We start from the raw sequence: 20,229 nt of genomic DNA, 5'->3' as shown, positions 1-20,229 counted from the left end.
GTGATGATGACTGCGGTAGTGCCGGAGTGTGCGGTGATGATGGGGGCGGAAGAGCCAGGGTGTGTGTGGTGATGATAGGGGTGGTAGTGACTGCATGTGTGCAGTGATGATGGGGGTGGTAGTGCCTGCGTGTGTGCGGTGATGATAGGTGCGGTAGTGCCGGGGTGTGTGTGGTGATGATGGGGGCAGTAGTGCCGGTGTGTGTGGTGATGATGGGGGCAGTAGTGCCGGTGTGTGCGGTGATGATGGGGACAGTAGTGCCGGTGTGTGCGGTGATGATGGGGACGGTAGTGCCGGTGTGCAATGATGATGGGGGCGGTAGTGCCGGTGTGTGCGGTGATGATGGGGGCGGTAGTGCCGGTGTGTGCGGTGATGATGGGGGCGGTAGTGCTGGTGTGTGCGGTGATGATGGGGGCGGTAGTGCCGGTGTGCGGTGATGTTGGGGGCGGTAGTGCCGGTGTGTGCGGTGATGATGGGGGCGGTAGTGCTGGTGTGTGCGGTGATGATGGGAGCGGTAGTGCTGTTGTGTGCGATGATGATGGGGGGCAGTAGTGCCGGTGTGTGTGGTGATGATGGGGGTGGTAGTGCCGGTGTGTGCGGTGATGATGGGGACGGTAGTGCCGGTGTGCGGTGATGTTGGGGGTGTAGTGCCGGTGTGTACGGTGATGATGTGATGGGGGTGGTAGTGCTGGTGTGTGCGGTGATGATGGGGGCGGTAGTGCTGGGGTGTGTGTGGTGATGATGGGGGCGGTAGTGCAGGTGTGTTTGCGGTGATGATGGGGGCGGTAGTGCCGGTGTATGCCTTGATGATGGGGGCTGTAGTGCTGGGGTGTGTGCGGTGATGATGGGGGCGGTAGTGCTGGGGTGTGTGCGGTGATGATGGGGGCGGTAGTGCTGGGGTGTGTGCAGTGATGATGGGTGCTCTCTCTCTCGGCTAAAGGAAACTAACGCAACGTGTTATTTCACAGGAATCCGTTGCCTTTATTATCACACTATTTACAACGCATCCGTCTCATGCGTCCACAATGTATTGTGACGGATGCCAAACGACGCAAGTGTGAAAGTACCCTAAGACATTTACATGTGTCCTATTCTGATGCAAAAACATGCAACAGAGCTGAGAACGCTAACCCTGCCCACACCACAGCTCTCTGTGTATGTTGTCTATTGACAGTGAGCTGCTTATCACAGGAGGGGGTGTGATTGGACTAGCAGGTGTATGAGCTGTAGTTCGAGCAGTGATAATCTCCTGGTAATAAAACCTTCATTGCAAGTATAAAGCCTAATAAGTGACACATGCCAGAATTCAGCATTTTAACCCCTGAATCATTTTGTCCTCAAATTACATATCAAAAATGTTCACTTGATTCTTTCTCTTTCCTTTCAGCCATCCCTCAGTTCACTGTTGTTCCACAGGATCGTAATGTCTTTGAAGGCCATACTGTGGACTTCCATTGTGAAGCTCAAGGTAACCCACAACCAGTAATTGCCTGGACTAAAGGAGGTAAGAAGAAGGCTATACTGGGAGGCTGTAAGGCGGCTGTCATGTACTGTATTGGTCCTATGTCGTACATTTGCTTTGGTTGTGTCAAAAAATGTTGACCAAAGAAAGGAGCAGGATGAGTCTCATAAGTGGTGATCCTAGACGGTCATTCATCTTTAGTCCATCTTGTGTATAAACCTTAATTATTTGTGGAATGATTAGAATATTATGGGCCCCAGGCGAAAGTTTGATCCGGGTCCAACTCCCAAATTCCCCCACCTCACTTCTGTTTTAGGATATTTCACTCAACAGATGTACCAGAAGAGTGTCTGCCGTGTAGAGTGGCGCTATAAAGAGTCAACGAGAAAATGAGCTGCTACAGTCAGAATAATCCACATTTGGAGAAGTAGAAGAATGTAAAATGCTTGTAGAGAATGTGGGGTCCGCCCGTGTGTACCAGCCCGCGCCCTCCACCTGACCACAACTGATTTATTATGTCTCATTACCTCCACTACACAAATGTTTGTAAGAAGGTTTTAATCATCCCCTTCTCCATAGGAACAGATTATTGTGACGTGAACGTCTTCAGCTTAGTGAATAGATGTCGAAATTCTCATAGATTCTTAATGTTTAAGTAACATATTGTGGGTCTCGTGTGCTTGTGATTTATGCAGATGTTCCACCTTCATTCAGTTTACAGTATATAGTTGTATAAACCTGCAATGAACTGGATATTTAAAAATCAAAAAGGTTTTCAATGAACTCCTGTCCCTGACTGCCATTTATGTAAGAGAAAATATGGAAAACTCCTTTTAAATGTGTCTTCTCTAGTTACTATTATCCTAAACCCAGTCATGACGGAGACCAGTATGATGTTCTGCATGAGGCGCTACCGTGTTTTTCCAAAAATAAGACACTGTCTTATACTTTTTTTACCCCCAAAAAAGCACTAGTGCTTATTTTTGGAGGAGGTCTTAATTTTGGAGAAACATGTTGGGGGTACGTTTACCCCCCCAAAAAAGTAGACACCACCCACTTTCCAGGAGACTCGTACTTACCAGACTCGGACGTCTGCATGGCTCCCAGGTCCTCCCTGTGATCTCCGGTGGTTGCTGCACGCTGTTTTCCCCTGCTGCTGACTGACGCTGACACACACACACACACACACACATGCTGACCCACACGCTGATACACAATCCAGCCTTACCGAATGCCTCTAGCCACAGGGAATGATGGGAGGAAGTCGCGTGTCTGGCCGCAGGTCCTTGCGCTGCACTGCACTGCCTCTCAGGATTCTGCCGGCCAGAAGAAATCGGTGTCGCTGGATGTGGTGAGTGTGTGTGTGTGATGTGATGCAATGTGTGTGTGATCCGATGTTTGTGTATCTGAGATCGGATGTTTGTGTGTGAGATCTGATGTGTGCGGCTATGTGATCTGATTTGTGCGGGTGTGAGCTGATTTGTGCGGGTGAGAGCTGATGTGTGCGGGTGAGATCGGATATGTGCAGGGGTGCGATCACGGCAGGTCCTGACGCTCAGCATCCGGTGAGTGATTGCGGGGTACCGCTCTCTATAATGAAGTGTCCTGCAGTATCTTTATCTTTTTTAGCTGCATGGACACTTCATTACTGAACTGCAACTAGGGCTTATTTTCGGGGTCGGGCTTATATTTAAGCCTTGCTCCGAAAATGCTGAAAATCCCTGCTAGGGCTTATTTTTGGAAAAACACGGTATTACTTCTGAGACATTATCATATCTAGTCTCGGACTACTCGCTTAAAGGGAACCTGTCACCAGTTTTTAGGCCTATAAGCTGTGGCCACCACCACCGGGCTCTTATATACAGCATTCTAACATGCTGTATATAAGAGCCCAGGCCACTGTATAGAATGTAAAAACCAATTTATAATACTTACCTAACGGTTGCTCTACGGTGGATTCTAGTCAGATGGGCGTCTCCGTTCTCTGGTGCCGCACCTCCTCTTTCGGCCATCTGCATCCTCCTTCTTAACCCTGTGTGTATAACACCTCCTACGTCATACACACTCGCTGGTCCCGTGCATGGGCAGATCAAACTACAGAAGAAGGAGGACGAAGATGGCCGAAAGAGGAGGTGCCAGCACCGGAGAATGGAGACGACCATCTGACTAGAGTCCACCGCAGAGTGACCGTTAGGTAAGTATTATAAAGTGTTTTTCACATTCTACATAGCGGCCTTGGCTCTTATATACAGCATGTTACAATGCTGTATATAAGAGCCTACTGGTGGTGGCTGCGTCTTATAGGCCAAAAAACTGGTGACAGGTTCCCTTTAATATCTTGAGAAGCAGGGCGATTGCTTTCATAACTCAATATGGCGGTCCCGAGCAGTTGGACTTTTTGTTCTTACGAAGTTTAATGTGTAACAAGCAATCAAGAATAGAAAATAACTGCTCAGAAAATATTAAAAGATACCAGTAAATTGCATACAAAAAGTGACATCAAAATTGATATGTTAAAAATGGATCATACAGAGGAAAAAACTCATCATATACAGTGAAGGAAATAATTTGATCCCTTGCTGATTTTGTACTGACAAAGACAGGAACAGTCTATAATGTAGGTTAATTTTAACAGTGAGAGATAGAATATCCAAAATAAAATCCAGAAAATCACATTGTATAAATTATATAAATTTATTTACATTTTGCAGAAAGAAATAAGTATTTGATCCCTCTGGCAAACATGACAATGCTTGGGGGTAAAACCCTTGATGGCATTCACAGCAGTCAGACTTTTTCTGTAGTTGATGATGAGGTTTGCGCACATGTGAGGAGGAATTTTGCTCCACGCCTCTTTGCAGATCATCTCTAAATCATTAAGATTTTGAGGCAGTCGTTTGTCAACTCGGAGCTTTAGCTCTCTCCATAAGTTTTTTATGGGATTCAGGTCTGATAACTGGCTAGGCCACTCCATGACCTTAATGTGCCTCTTTTTGAGCCACTCCTTTCTTGCCTTGGCTGTATATTTTGGGTCATTGTTGTGCTGGAAGATCCAGCCACAACCCATTTTTAATGTCCTGGTGGAGGGAAGGAGGTTATCATCTAGTATTTTAAGGTACATGGCTCCATTCATTGTCCCATTGATGCGGGGAAGAAGACGTGTGTCCTTAGAAGAAAAACACCCCCAAAACATAATGTTTCCACCTCCATGCTTGACAGTGGGGATGGTGTTCTTTGGATCATAGGCAGCATTTCTCTTACTCCAAACACGGTGAGTTGAATTGATGCCAAAGAGCTCAATTTTTGTCTCATCTGACCACCGTACCATCTCCTAATCACTCTCAGAACCATCCAGGTGGTTCATTGCAAACTTCAGATGGGCCTGCACATGGGCCTTCTTGAGCAGTTAGACTTTGCGATTACTGCAGGATTTTAAGCCATTATGGCATAATGTGTTACCAATGGTTTTCTTGGCGACAGTGGTCCCAGCTGCCTTGAGATCATTAACAAGATACCCCGTGTAATTTTGGCAGATCTCTCACCTTCCTCGTGATCCTGGATACCCCACAAGGTGAGACTTTGCATGGAGCCCCAGATCGATGTCGATTGACACTCATTATGTATTTCTTCCATTTTCTTACTATTGCACCAGCAGTCGTCTCCTTCTCACCCAGCGTCTTACTTATGGTTTTGTAGCCCATTCCAGACTTGTGCAGGTCTATGATCTTGTCCCTGACATCCTTAGACAGCTCTTTGGTCTTGCCCGTGTTGTAGAGGTTAGAGTGTGACGGATTAATTGAGTGTCATAATCCAAAAATTGAGACCCCAGAAAAATTTAATAAAAACAGTTTCCTTTTTTTTATTTATTTCTTTTATTCATTCTTTTTGGGATCTCAGTTTTAGGATTATGGTACTGAAGTGACTAATAAGTAATTCATAGGCGTTTTTGAGAAACTTATTGAGTGTGTGGACAAGTCTTTTATGCAGGTGACAATTTAAGACAGCTGTCTTTAATTCAGGTAACGAGTTGATTAGATGCATCTAACTGGTCTGTAGGAGCCAGAACTCTAAGGCTATGTGTCCACGGTAGAATGTATCTGCGGATTTTTTTGCCTGAAAATCCACGACTTTCGCGGCAAATCCGCACCCGCGGATTTGCCGCAGATTTGCCGCGGATTTACCGCGGATTTTGATGCGGATTTTTTTTTTTTTTTTTCCCCATTCAAAAACAAAAATCCGCACCAAATCTGCACCAAACAATTGACATGCTGCAGATTTTTCCGTATCAAAATCCGCGGCAAATCCGCAGCGGAAAAATCCGCAGCATGGACACAGCATTTCCAAAATGCCATTGAAATGGCTTGGAAGTGCCGCTGCTGCAGATTTTCGAGAAATCCGCGGCAAAATCCGCGCAAAATCCGCAGCGTGGGCACATAGCCTTAGGGCGGCTTTGCACGTTGCAACATCACACGTGCGATGTCGGTGGGGTCAAATCGAAAGTGACGCACATCCGGCGTCACTTTCGACATCGTAGTGTGTAAATCCTAGATGATACGATTAACGAGCGCAAAAGCGTCGTTATCGTATCATCGGTGTAGGCTTCGACTTTTTCATAATTACGCTGCCGCAACAGGTACGATGTTGTTCCTCGTTCCTGCGGCAGCACACGTCGCTGTGTGTGAAGCCGCAGGAGCGAGGAACATCACCTTACCTGCCGCCGGCGGCTCTACAGAAGGAAGGAGGTGGGTGGGATGTTTACATCCCGCTCATCTCCGCCCCTCCGCATTGATTGGCCGCCTGCCGTGTGACGTCGCTGTGACGTTGTACGACCCGCCCCCTTAGGAAGGAGGCGGGACGCCGGCCACAGCGAGGTCGCAGGACAGGTGAGTGCATGTGAAGCTGGCGTAGCGATAATGTTCGCTACGCCAGGAATCACAAGATATCGCTGCTGCGACGGGGGCGGGGACTATCGCGTGCGACATCGCAGCATCGGCTTGCGATGTCACAACGTGCAAAGCCCGCCTTAGGGGCACTTTGCACACTACAACATCGCAGGTGCGATGTCGGTGGGGTCAAATCGAAAGTGACGCACATCCGGCCTCGCAGGCGATATCGTAGTGTGTAAAGCCTTTTTGATACGATTAACGAGCGCAAAAGCGTCGTAATCGTATCATCGGTGTAGCGTCGGTCATTTCCATAATTTGGAAATGACCGATGTTACGATGTTGTTCCTCGTTCCTGCGGCAGCACACATCGCTGTGTGTGAAGCCGCAGTAGCGAGGAACATCTCCTACCTGCGTTCTGCGGGTCACGCCAGCTATGCGGAAGGAAGGAGGTGGGCGGGATGTTTACATCCCGCTCATCTCCGCCTCTCCGCTTCTATTGGCCGCCTGCCGTGTGACATTGCTATGACGCCGCACGACCCACCCCTTAATAAGGAGGCGGGTTGCCGGCCAGAGCGACGTCGCAGGGCAGGTGAGTGCATGTGAAGCTGGCGTAGCCATAATGTTCGCTACGCCAGCTATCACCAGATATCGCAGCTGCGACGGGGGCGGGGACTATCGCGCTCGGCATCGCAAGCATCGGCTTGCGATGTTGTAGTGTGCAAAGTGCCCCTTAATGGTTGGTAGGGGATCAAATACTTATTTCTCTCTGCAAAATGCAAATAAATGTATATAATTCATACAATGTGATTTTCTGGATTTATTTTGGATATTCTATCTCTCACTGCTAAAATTAACCTTCCCTTACAATTATAGACTGTTCATGTCTTTGTCAGTGGGCAAACTTAGAAAATCAGCAAGGGATCAAATACTTATTTCCCCCACTATATGTTGGTGAGACCTAAATGTTGTCTGTAGCCAAGACTAGTTTTGGCATTGTGCTTTGTTGTAATGCAGAAATACGTCTGACTGGTTGCATTTATCCTGGGGCATTCTTAATTGGGTATAAAACCTCTGTGCGTTGACTTGTGTTTGCGGAGCATTACCCTCAGAATGTTAGCACCGTTTTCAGTTTATGATGGAGCTGTGTTCTCTTCTTTCTATCATCTCCTAATCCCTTTGAGATGAATATTAATCGTTTCCCGAGAGGCTTATCTGATGAAGTTATTAGTGTTCGGTATATAATGACTGTCTTCCTTGTTAGGAAACCAGCTGTCTGTTGACAGAAGACATCAAGTCTTACCCGCTGGGACCCTCCGGATACTTCGTGTTGGTCTCCATGACCAGGGACAGTACGAGTGTCAGGCCGTTAATATCGTGGGATCTAAAAGTACCTCTGCACATTTGACGGTACAGGCCAGAGGTAAGAAACAAGGCATTAAAATGAATAATAGTGTGCAAAAAAATGACATAATGTCACAATGCAACTATCACTGGCAAGTGGTTAAGAACTATTAAAGAGAATGTCAGCAGGTTTTGCTATGTAAGCTGAAAACAGCATGTTGCAAGGGTTAACACAGGCAATTCAGTGATGACTGTCTTGTCAAGGTCCGATCTGTTGTTTATGTTGGTTTAAGCAGCATGACACAAGCAGGACTTATCATTGATTGGACTACAATAGCACTCGCACAGCAGTCCGGCACACCTTCACCTCTCTGTCAATATACAATGTCTATAGAGAGCCTGGTGTGGGTGGGAACTGCTCTCAGCTCTGCTGTATTGCTAAATCTAAAAATTTGGATTGTGTCAGACGGGCTGCAGCCAGTAATCTAAGTGATACATCGTTGGATTCTGGATACTTTTGCCTACATCATGCTGCTCTCAGATGAGGTAGCAAAAACCTGCTGACAAATTCCTTTTAAGAAGCAAAGTTCTTTGTTAAGGGTTTTTTTTTCCCATTAACATTTATTACCCATCCATACATGATAAATGTATGATCATCACTGGTGGTCTGACGTCTGGGACCTCAACCTTTCCCAGGGCAGTGATTCCTGAGTTCTCCCTGTAAATGAAATCCTGGTCATGCATTCACATAGTGGACCCGGGATCCCTTGTTCTTGGGATCATTGGAGGTCTCAGTGCTGGGACTGCCATAATCATAATTCTATAGGTAATGATGGGCTTATTCTATATTTTCTCCATCAAGCCTTCATGTATGATGTGTATGGTGAAACCTCTTAGGCCACGATAAGGCCCTAATGTATTAAAGTCTTTTCCCAAATACAGATTCTATTTAAAAGCTAAAAATGTAAAGGTAATGACCCCAGGAACACCTGTCAATGGTTATGTCTGGTATTAAAGATTTGCCATCCCCATGGAGAGAGATGTAATACAAGAATGGTATAGGGTCCACACCAACCCAGCCCCCTTCTAGAAGCACCAGCCGTGCATCACAGCTCACTTTTGGGAGGGGTTCACATAAACCCTGATTGCTTTTGGCCCATGAGTTGGCATTTATGAAGAAAGAACCACCTTTGTTCCTAATCCTGGACAGCCCTCGTCACCCATGAGCTTGGCATGAGCACATATTTATTCTGAAATCCGAAAGCTGTGACAAAGGATTGAGATTTGCCAAACAACCATTAAGCAAGTGAGATAATTGAGTTGTATTTCATCACTTTATTATTTCTAGAGCAGTCGTAGGCTTGGAAAAAATATTCGCCAATTCCAAAATTGCTGTAATACAAAATCATCGATGTTCAGCCAAAGAACAGCTGCTGTGGGTGAAGGATTCCTCCCGCCTGTTCTCATGGCCAACACAGGAGCGTCATGCGCTGGATTTCGGGAAATCAAGACTCTTTTTATTTTCTGAAGACTTTATCTAGATGATCAAAACCCCTTTATTTTGGGGCACCTAGGGGGGACGTGATACTCCTCTTGCTGACCTGAACATACAATCCCTCCTGGACTACCTTTCCTCTTCTAACTATCTGGGATGCTCTCTGTGAGAGGACGTCAGTACTATCGGCATATAGCTCACTACCTTTCAGCCCCCTCGGAAAACACGGTGGCTCTTTAGTGGGTGAAATGTGCCTTTTATTACCACTCACTAGTAATGCATTATGATGACCCAAATTAAAGTTGCTGAGGACCCCATATTTGATCCCCAGTAGACAACTATCAACAGCCCTCTGGTGGGCTCTGCCATGACAGTGGAAATATATGCACCCCTCACATTTTTGTAAATATTTCAATATATATATTCATAGGACAACACTGAAGATGTGACACTATGATACAATATTATGTAAAATCATATATATAGAAATAAGAAAACGGGTTTTAGCCGCGCTGAAAAACCACTGGAGCAGGATTAATGAAGAAGTTTCTTTTTTATTACAGCATTACCAACGCGTTTCAGAGACTGGAACGTCTCCTTCCTCAGGGAAAAAAGAAATAAGAAATTTCTTTTTTCCCTGAGGAAGGAGACGGTTCCAGTCTCTGAAACGCGTTGGAAATGCTGTAATAAAAAAGAAACTTCTTCATTAATCCTGCTCCAGTGTTTTTTCAGCGCGGCTAAAACCCGTTTTCTTATTTCTATATATATGATTTTCGCTATTCACGGGGCCGCTGCTTTTAAACCAAGCTGACACTCACATGCGATTTTAGGAGTTGCGACTGGCACAACCAGATCAGGTGAGTGTAATCATAACTTTTTCGTCATTTCTGGTTATACCGGGTAAGACCCTATTTGCGCCTTCTGTCTCCCCACCTCTAGCAACAATATTATGTAGTCAGTGTACAGCTTGTAGTATAACCCTGTAAATGTTACGTCGCCAAGGGGACGTGAGTGTCCAGGGATGGGCCCACTGGACCGTGCACCGGACTCCTCTAAAGGAGAAACTAGCAGTGAACCCCTATACAGGGATTGTGTGGCGCACCAACAGAAGGCCTAAATGTACAACAGCCAGGACCAGTGGAGATCGTCTCTTAAGGAAGGTTACAGTCTCTTAATGTCCGATGCTGGTGTGCAAGGATATGACAGCACGGTGGTGGGAACTCGGACTTGGCAGCATGGAGGTGATGATCTGACGTGGCAGCACGGAGGTGGTGGCTCTGACGTGGCAGCACGGAGGTGGTGGCTCTGACGTGGCAGCACGGAGGTGGTGGCTCTGACGTGGCAGCACGGAGGTGGTGGCTCTGACGTGGCAGCACGGAGGTGGTGGCTCTGACGTGGCAGCACGGAGGTGGTGGCTCTGACGTGGCAGCACGGAGGTGGTGGCTCTGACGTGGCAGCACGGAGGTGGTGGCTCTGACGTGGCAGCACAGAGGTGGTGGCTCTGACGTGGCAGCACAGAGGAGGTGGCTCTGACGTGGCAGCACGGAGTTAGCAGCTCTGACGTGGCAGCATGGAGGTAGCGGCTCTGACGTGGCAGCACGGAGGTTGTGGTAGAGAGCAGGCAGTTGGAAGAGACAGAGGTTAGGCACAAGACACTGGAACTAGGAATCAAAAGCAGGGCTAGACACCGTAACGTACAGGGATCTGACTACTAGAAACGCACAATAGGCAATGTTGCTCAGGTGCCTCCTTTAATGGGAGGCAGATTTAAATACCTTAGGGAAACAAGTGAACTATTAAAGGGCTGGGTAATGAGACTCCGGTCCTTTAAGAAAGGGGGCGGGTACTCACAGAAAGACTGCTCGTGGTCTGGATGCAGGAGGAGGTCGCAGCAGACCCTGGGACAGAAGAGCATGTGGAGCTGCCGGGCAGGTGAGAGGAAGGACGCCCCCGCCGGAGCCTGGGAGTGTGCGGGGATGCTGCTCTGGAACTGGGCAGATGATAGGGAGGGAGCCCCCACTGAAGCCTGGGAGCGGGAGCATGCGGGAATACCACCCTGAGACCGGGCAGGAGAGAGGAAAGATGCCCCCGCTGGAGCCTGGGAGCAGGGCCGGGCGTTACAGTAAATTTAGTACCCTCTAAATAACTCAACACACAGTCATTAATGTAAAAAACGCTGACAACAAAAATTAGTACACCCCTAAGTGAAAAAGACCAAATTGTGCCCAATCAGCCATTTTCCCTCCCCGATGTCATGTGACTTATTAGTGTTACAAGGTCTCAGATGTGAATGGGGAGCAGGTATGTTACATTTGGTGTTATCCCTCACACACTCTCTCACACTGGTCACTGGAAGTTCAACATGTCACCTCATGGTAAAGAATTCTCTGAGGATCTGAAAAAAGAATAATAAAATATTTACAAAAATGTGAAGGGTGTGCTCACTTTCATGATATACTGTACATATGGATGTATATATATCTATATATATATATATATATATATATATATATATATATATATATATATATATATATATATATATATATATATATATATATATATATATATATATATATATATATATATACTAGAAGGTGGCCCGATTCTACGCATCGGGTATTCTAGAATTTACGTATTGTGTAGTTCATGTATGATTTTTGTTATATATATATATATATATATATATAGATGTTGTTGTGTGTACTTACCAAGAGTTTGTGTAGGGCGCTGCACATGTTCTGGGTGTTGTCTGGGTGTGGCGGGGGGTGAGAGCGGTGTTGTATGTGTGTTGCGTTGTTTGTGGAGCGCTGTGTGTCTGTAGCGTTGTGTGTGTGTGTGTGTTGCGCGGTTTGTGTGTGTGTGGTGTGTTTTGGGGGGAGGTATGTTTTGTGCAATGTGTGTGTTGTGCGGTATGTGCGTATATTTGTGTGTGCCGCGGTGTTTGTGTGTTGGGTGTTGTGTGTGTGCAGCGTTGTCTGTGTGTGTGGGTGTCTGTGTAGGGCAGTTGTTTGTGGTTCCCAGTGTGTGTGTGTGGTGTGTTGTGCAGTGCGCGCGCGTGTGTGTGTGTGTGTGTTGGTGGGAGGTGTGCACTTCCCATCGTGCTCCATCCCCCATGCTGCGCACCCCCCATCGTGCTCCATCCGCCATGCTGCGCACTCCCAAACGTGCTCCATCCGCCATGCTGCGCACTCCCAAACGCGCTCCATCCGCCATGCTGCGCACTCCCAAACGTGCTCCATCCGCCATGCTGCGTACTCCCAAACGTGCTCCATCCGCCATGCTGCGCACTCCCAAACGTGCTCCATCCGCCATGCTGCGCACTCCCAAACGTGATCCATCTGCCATGCTGCGCACTCCCAAACGTGCTCCATCCCCCATGCTGCACCAGCATCAGCCTCTCTACTCGCAGCATCAGCCTCTCTCCTCCCAGCATCAGCCTCTCTGCCCGCAGCATCAGCCTCTCTCCTCCCAGCATCAGCCTCTCTACCCGCAGCAACAGCCTCTCTCCTCCCAGCATCAGCCTCTCTCCTCCCAGCATCAGCCTCTCTGTCCCCAGCATCAGCCTCTCTGTCCCCAGCATCAGCCTCTCTGTCCCCAGCATCAGCCTCTCTGTCCCCAGCATCAGCCTCTCTGTCCCCAGCATCAGCCTCTCTGTCCCCAGCATCAGCCTCTCTCCTCCCAGCATCAGCCTCTCTCCTCCCAGCATCAGCCTCTCTCCTCCCAGCCTACCCCAGCCTCAGCCTCCCCCAGCATCAGCCTCTCTCCTCCCAGCATCAGCCTCTCTCCTCCCAGCATCAGCCTTTTCTGTCCCCAGCATCAGCCTCTCTCCTCCCAGCCTCCCCCAGCATCAGCCTCCCCCAGCATCAGCCTCTCTCCTCCCAGCATCAGCCTCTCTCTTCCCAGCATCAGCCTCTCTCTTCCCAGCATCAGCCTCTCTCCTCCCAGCCTACCCCAGCCTCAGCCTCCCCCAGCATCAGCCTCTCTCCTCCCAGCATCAGCCTCTCTCCTCCCAGCCTACCCCAGCCTCAGCCTCCCCCAGCATCAGCCTCTCTCCTCCCAGCATCAGCCTTTTCGGTCCCCAACATCAGCCTCTCTCCTCCCAGCCTACCCCAGCCTCAGCCTCCCCCAGCATCAGCCTCTCTTCTCTCAGCCTCCCCATCCCAGCTTTCCCCAGGATCAGCCACTCTCCTCCCAGCCTCCAGCACGCCGTGCTCCTCTGCCGACACTCACAGATCCGATCGCATACACTCACACACCCACACACACCCGATCGCATACACTCACACACACCCGATCGCATACACTCACACACATCCGATCGCATACACTAACGCACACACACATTGACGATATTGCACATACGCGCTCATACTCACAACATCCGGAGATACCACATGCTTCTGGCCATGTGATCCTCCGGCAGGTCCTGGAAGCTCACAGCACAGTATCGCCGCCGAGAAGCAAGCGATAGCCCAGGATGTTGTGAGTGTGTGGATGCGATGTGATGTGTGTGTGAGGTGTGTGTGAGAGTGAGTGTGATCTGATGTGTATGTGTGTGTATGTGTGTGTGTGTGCTGTTATGTGTGTGCGTGTGTGTATGTCCCGCCGCTGCAGGACGTGGATGCGCTGGTAACTATGCTACCATGGTTACCAGCGTATCTCGTCCCCCGCTCGCATGGGAGCCCACACCAGCATACGCCGGCCAGCCCCAGCAATGCGAGGGTATGTGTCGGCTGGTTTGGCGGCGTACGCTGATGTGGGCTCCCGGGGGTACAGTACTCACCTGGGAGTCGTGGCTCCGTGTCGGTCGGTTCGGGGAATGCGTGGGGGGGCGGGGCCAGAGCTAGCGTGCATTGCGTGAGGGGGGGCGGGGCGTGGCCGAGTTGCCAATGCCTGCAGGGTGCCGGGGCGAGAGGCCAATCTGTGGGGGGGGCGGAGCCTGGGCGAGCGGCCGGCCAATCCGTGTGGAGGCGCAGCCTGGGCGAGCGGCCAATCCGTGCGGGGGGGCGGGGCCATGGCGAGCCCAGCGGCCAATCAGCTTTGTGTCACTGTAAGGACACAATTTTGGAGCAAGACAGACAGACAGACAGAATAAGGCAATTATAGATATATATATATATATATATATATATATATATATATATAAAAATATATATATATATATATATATAAAAATATATATATATATATATAAAAATATATATATATATATATATATATATATATATATATATATACAGTACAGACCAAAAGTTTGGACACACCTCCTCATTCAAAGAGTTTTCTTTATTTTCATGACTCTGAAAATTGTAGATTCACAGTGAAGGCATCAAAACTATGAATTAACACATGTGGAATGAAAATATGTCTTATATTTTAGGTTTTTCAAAGTAGCCACCTTTTGCTTTGATTACTGCTTTGCACACTCTTGGCATTCTCTTGATGAGCTTCAAGAGGTAGTCACTGGAAATGGTTTTCACTTCACAGGTGTGCCCTGTCAGGTTTAATAGGTGGGATTTCTTGCCTTATAAATGGGATTGGGACCATCAGTTGTGTTGTGCAGAAGTTTGGTGGATACACAGCTGATAGTCCTACTGAATAGACTGTTAGGCGGGCTTTGCACACTACGACATTGCAGGTGCGATGTCGGTGGGGTCAAATTGAAAGTGGCGCACTTCCGGCATCGCAGGCGACATCGTAGTGTGTAAAGCCTAGATGATACGATTAACGAGCGCAAAAGCGTCGTAATCGTATCATCGGTATAGCGTCGGCGTAATCCATAATTACGCTGACGCGACGGTCCGATGTTGTTCCTCGCTCCTGCGGCAGCACACATCGCTGTGTGTGAAGCCGCAAGAGCGAGTAACATCTCCTACCGGTGTCACCGCGGCTCCCGTAGGATATGAGGAAGGAAGGAGGTGGGTGGGATATTTACATCCCGCTCATCTCCGCCCCTCCGCTCCTATTGGCCGCCTGCCGTGTGACGTCACAGTAACGCCACACGACCCGCCCCCTTAATAAGGAGGCGGGTCATCGGCCAGAGCGACGTCGCAGGACAGGTGAGTCCATGTGAAGCTGCTGTAGCGATAATGTTCACTACGGCAGCTATCACAAGGATATCGCAGCTGCGACGGGGGCGGGTACTATTGCGCTCGGCATCGCAGCATCGGCTTGCGATGTCGCAGCGTGCAAAGTACCCCTTAGAATTTGTATTATGGCAAAATTGTAGTTTCACATTGAAGGCATCAAAACTATAAGTCAACACATGTGGAATGAAATACTTAAAAAAGTGTGAAACAACTGAACATATTTCTTATATTCTAGGTTCTTCAAAGTAGCCACCTTTTGCTTTGATTAATGCTTTGCACACTCTTGGCATTCTCTTCATGAGCTTCAAGAGGTAGTCACCGGAAATGGTCTTCCAACAGTCTTTAAGGAGTTCCCAGAGATGCTTAGCACTTGTTGACCCTTTTGCCTTCACTCTGCGGTTCAGCTCACCCCAAACCATCTCGATTGGGTTCAGGTCTGGTGACTGTGGAGGCCAGGTCATCTGGCGTAGCACCCCATCACTCTCCTTCTTAGTCAAATAGCCCTTACACAGCCTGGAGGTGTGTTTGGGGTCAATATCCTGTTGAAAAATAAATTATGGTCGAACTAAACGCAAACCAGATGGAATAGCATGCCGCTGCAAGATGCTGTGGTAGCCATGCTGGTTCTGTATGCCTTCAATTTTGAATAAATCCCCAACAGTGTCAGCAGCAAAGCATCCTCACACCATCACACCTCCTCCTCCATGCTTCACGGTGGGAACCAGGCATGTAGAGTCCATCCATTCACCTTTTCTACAAAGACACGGTGGTTGGATCCAAAGATCTCAAATTTGGACTCATCAGACCAAAGCACAGATGTCCACTGGTCTAATGTCCATTCCTTGTGTTCTTTAGCCCAAACAAGTCTCTTCTGCTTGATACCTGTCCTTAGCAGTGGTTTCTTAGCAGATATATTACCATGAAGGCCTGCTGCACAGAGTCTCCTCTTAACAGTTGTTCTAGAGGTGTGTCCAAACTTTTGGTCTATATATATATATATTACAGTCATATGAAAAAGTTTGGGCACCCCTATTAATGTTATCCTTTTTTCTTTATAACAATTTGGGTTTTTGCAACAGCTATTTCAGTTTCATATATCTAATAACTGATGGACTGAGTAATATTTCTGGATTGAAATGAGGTTTATTGTACTAACAGAAAATGTGCAATCCGCATTTAAACAAAATTTGACAGGTGCATAAGTATGGGCACCTCAACATAAAAGTGACATTAATATTTTGTAGATCCTCCTTTTGCAAAAATCACAGCCTCTAGTCGCTTCCTGTAGCTTTTAATGAGTTCCTGGATCCTGGATGAAGGTATATTTGACCATTCCTGCTTACAAAACAATTCCAGTTCAGTTAAGTTTGATGGTCGCCGAGCATGGACAGCACGCTTCAAAGCATCCCACAGATGTTCAATGATATTCAGGTCTGGGGACTGGGATGGCCATTCCAGAACATTGTAATTGTTCCTCTGCATGAATGCCTGAGTAGATTTGGAGCGGTGTTTTGGATCATTGTCTTGCTGAAATATCCATCCCCTGCGTAACTTCAACTTCGTCACTGATTCTTGCACATTATTGTCAAGAATATGCTGATACTGAGTTGAATCCATGCGACCCTCAACTTTAGCAAGATTCCCGGTGCCGGCATTGGCCACACAGCCCCAAAGCATGAAGGAACCTCCACCAAATTTTACTGTGGGTAGCAAGTGCTTTTCTTGGAATGCCGTGTTTTTTTGCCTCCATGCATAACGCCTTTTTGTATGACCAAACAACTCAATCTTTGTTTCATCAGTCCACAGGACCTTCTTCCAAAATGTAGCTGGCTTGTCCAAATATGCTTTTGCATACCTCAGGCAACTCTGTTTGTTGCGTGCTTGCAGAAACTGCTTCTTTCGCATCACTCTCCCATACAGCTTCTCCTTGTACAACGTGGCTGTATTGTTGACCGATGCACATTGACACCATCTGCAGCAAGATGATGCTGCAGGTCTTTGGAGGTGGTCTGTCGATTGTCCTTGACTGTTCTCACCATTCTTCTTCTCTGCCTTTCTGATATTTTTCTTGGCCTACCACTTCTGGGCTTAACAAGAACTGTACCTGTGTTCTTCCATTTCCTTACTATGTTCCTCACAGTGGAAACTGACAGTTTAAATCTCTGAGACAACTTTTTGTATCCCTCCCCTGAACAACTATGTTGAATAATCTTTGTTTTCAGATCATTTGAGAGTTGTTTTGAGAAGCCCATGATGCCACTCTTCATAGGAGATTCAAATAGGAGAACAACTTGCAAGTGGCCACCTTAAATACCTTTTCTCATGATTGGATACCCCTGCCTATGAAGTTCAAAGCTCAATGAGGTTACAAAACCAATTTAATGTAGTAAGTCAGTAAAAAGTAGTTAGGAGTGTTCAAATCAAGAAATTGATAAGGGTGCCCATACTTTTGCACCGGTCAAATTTTGATAAAATGCGGATTGCACATTTTCTGTTAGTACAATAAACCTCATTTCAATCCAGAAATATTACTTAGTCCATCAGTTATTAGATATATGAAACTGAAATAGCTGTTGCAAAAACCCAAATTGTTATAAAGAAAAAAGGTTAACATTAATAGGGGTGCCCAAACTTTTTCATATGACTGTATGTATGTGTGTATATATATAAATATATACAGTATATGTGTGTGCGTGACCTAATCCCACATTTTGTTTTTCCCCCCAGTTACTCCTATTTTTGCTACTGTGCCCAATGACATGACGGCTGAGGTTGGTTCTGAAGTCCGTATTCCTTGCAGTTCTCAGGGAGATCCATTGCCTGTTATAACCTGGAACAAGGTAATAAGTTATATTAGAGGTTGGAAATATGCAAAAAGAAAGAAATGACAGATTTCCATTATTTAATTACTTGTCCCAACCTGGACATTAGATTTTCTTCTACAATCCCATATCATGCTATTCTGTGGGTTCTGGTGTTGTGTTTTGTGTTAGATCGTTTTCTTCCCTAGGATATAAACTGCTTCTGGCAATTATTTTTAGGCACTGTTCAAACCAAGCACTATTGGTGTGGCCCGAACATTTTCACCTTCCCACCTACTTGTTGTCAGTCTTTTTTTTGCCCTCCTCGAATTCTTGTAAAGCCAGAGCACTTAAAGGGATTGTCTATTACTTGTACATTGATGGCCTATCCTTAGGCTAGGTCATCAATGTTTGATCAGCCGGGTTCTGACACCTTGCAGCCGGAAATGTTCAGTTCTGGAGCTGCCCCGTCTTCTGATAGCGGCGACGGCCGGGTACTGCACATCTGCCTCCTATTGGTTAGAATGGGAGGTGTATGTGCAGTACCCAGCCACGGCTGCTATCAGAAGACGGAGCAGCTCCGTGACTGATCATTTCTCACTGCCTACTGTCGCCACTGGGATGGAGAATAGCTGGTCGGTGGGGGTGCTGGGTGTAGGACCTAGCTGATCAGACATTGACCTATCCTAAGAATAGACCATCAATGTAAACGTGGTCGACAACCCCTTTAATTAAGAAATAGGAGTACAAAGATTGATAGAAATCAAGTGACTGGAAGGTGCACTGAACTGCTCGGCCAAGCCAAGGGTGTACCAAGCGCTTGTGTTTAGTTTGAACAGTGATTTTGTGCTACCAGATTCCCTTAAAAGGGAATTTATTCTGTCTCTTCTTAGAAGCTGTGAATCCCAAGCGCTCTAATTATCAGTCCCTTAGATAACTGTATGCTTGTACTCACACTTCAAAAGCATCAACAGATAGTTCAACTCAGCCAGAAACGATGACTTGTAGGAAGACGAGGAGAAACGCTGTAGTTTTCTTCTAGAATCTTGTGTTAAGTACAAAGTAAAGGCAGGTGAAAAGGAATAATCTGTGCAGGGTGTACACATGTGTCTTCAGCAATGGTTCCTCTAGACCAGTCATGGCGAACCTTTTACAGGCCGAGTGCCCAAACTGTAGCCCTAAACCCATTTTTTTTTCCGAAGTGCCAACCAATCCTATTATGTAAATAATTGATTTTAACCTTACCTTTGCAGTCTTCTTTTCTCTTCAGCAGGGGGCATCACGCTCATGCTTACCACACATTGAAGCTGAGCCCCTGCCCTTTCCAGACACAGCAGTTGGATTGATCTTTCTGGAAAAAATTGCAGCATATTAGACAGAGATTTTAGCATGGAAAGCAATCAGGTGTCACCCTGTAATCCACATCTACATTGCAAAGTCTGAACATCCTGAAATCCCATAAAGACGTACAAGTTGCTTCCCTCTCCCTTCATTGTGTAGTTCTGTCCCCCTTCCTGGGCCACTTCCTGGTAAACATGTCCCCCATCCTGATATATATTTCCTACATTCTGGTATATTTGTCCCCATCATGGCCCCATTCCTGGTAAATGTACCCCATCCTGGTAAATTTACCCCATCCTGGTAAATTTACCCCATCCTGGTAAATTTACCCCATCATTGTAAATGCACCCCATCCTGGCATGTTCCCCCATCCTGATAAAGGTCACCCTTCCTGCTAAATGTTCCCCATTCTGGCATTTTTCCTCATCCTTTCATGTTTCCCCCCATCCTTTCATGTTTTCCCCCATCCTTTCAGGTTTCCCCCCATCCTGGTAAATGTACCTCTTCCTGCTAAATGTACCCCATCCTGGCATGTTTCCCCCCATTCTTGCAGCCATGTTTACCCCCATCCTTGCATGTTTACCCCCATCCTTGCAGCCATGTTTCTTCACATCCTTGCAGCCATGTTTCCTCCCATCCTTGCATGTTTCCCCCCATCCTTGCATGTTTCCCCCCATCCTTGCATGTTTCCCCCCATCCTTGCATGTTTCCCCCCATCCTTGCAGTCATGTTTCCCCCCATCCTTGCAGTCATGTTTCTCCCCATCCTTGCAGTCATGTTTCCCCCCATCCTTGCAGCCACGTTTCCCCAC

General features: G+C 47.1%; 1 protein-coding gene across 2 annotated transcripts in view; it reads left to right on the top strand.

Annotated features, from left to right (window-relative positions):
* PXDN (peroxidasin) overlaps positions 1-20,229 on the top strand; it is a 230,280-nt gene that overhangs the window by 170,421 nt on the left and 39,630 nt on the right. For both annotated transcript variants that reach the window (XM_075341062.1, XM_075341063.1), the window contains exons 11-13: positions 1,388-1,504; positions 7,610-7,768; positions 18,004-18,116. In XM_075341062.1, the coding sequence (XP_075197177.1) occupies positions 1,388-1,504; positions 7,610-7,768; positions 18,004-18,116 (389 nt within the window). The remainder of the gene's footprint in view (positions 1-1,387; positions 1,505-7,609; positions 7,769-18,003; positions 18,117-20,229) is intronic.

This window comes from Anomaloglossus baeobatrachus, chromosome 3, assembly GCF_048569485.1.
Source record: "Anomaloglossus baeobatrachus isolate aAnoBae1 chromosome 3, aAnoBae1.hap1, whole genome shotgun sequence".
NCBI classification, from domain to species: Eukaryota; Metazoa; Chordata; class Amphibia; order Anura; family Aromobatidae; genus Anomaloglossus; species Anomaloglossus baeobatrachus.
The sequence above is the reverse complement of the archived record's forward strand: the minus strand, read 5'-3'. Positions and strand labels throughout refer to the sequence as shown.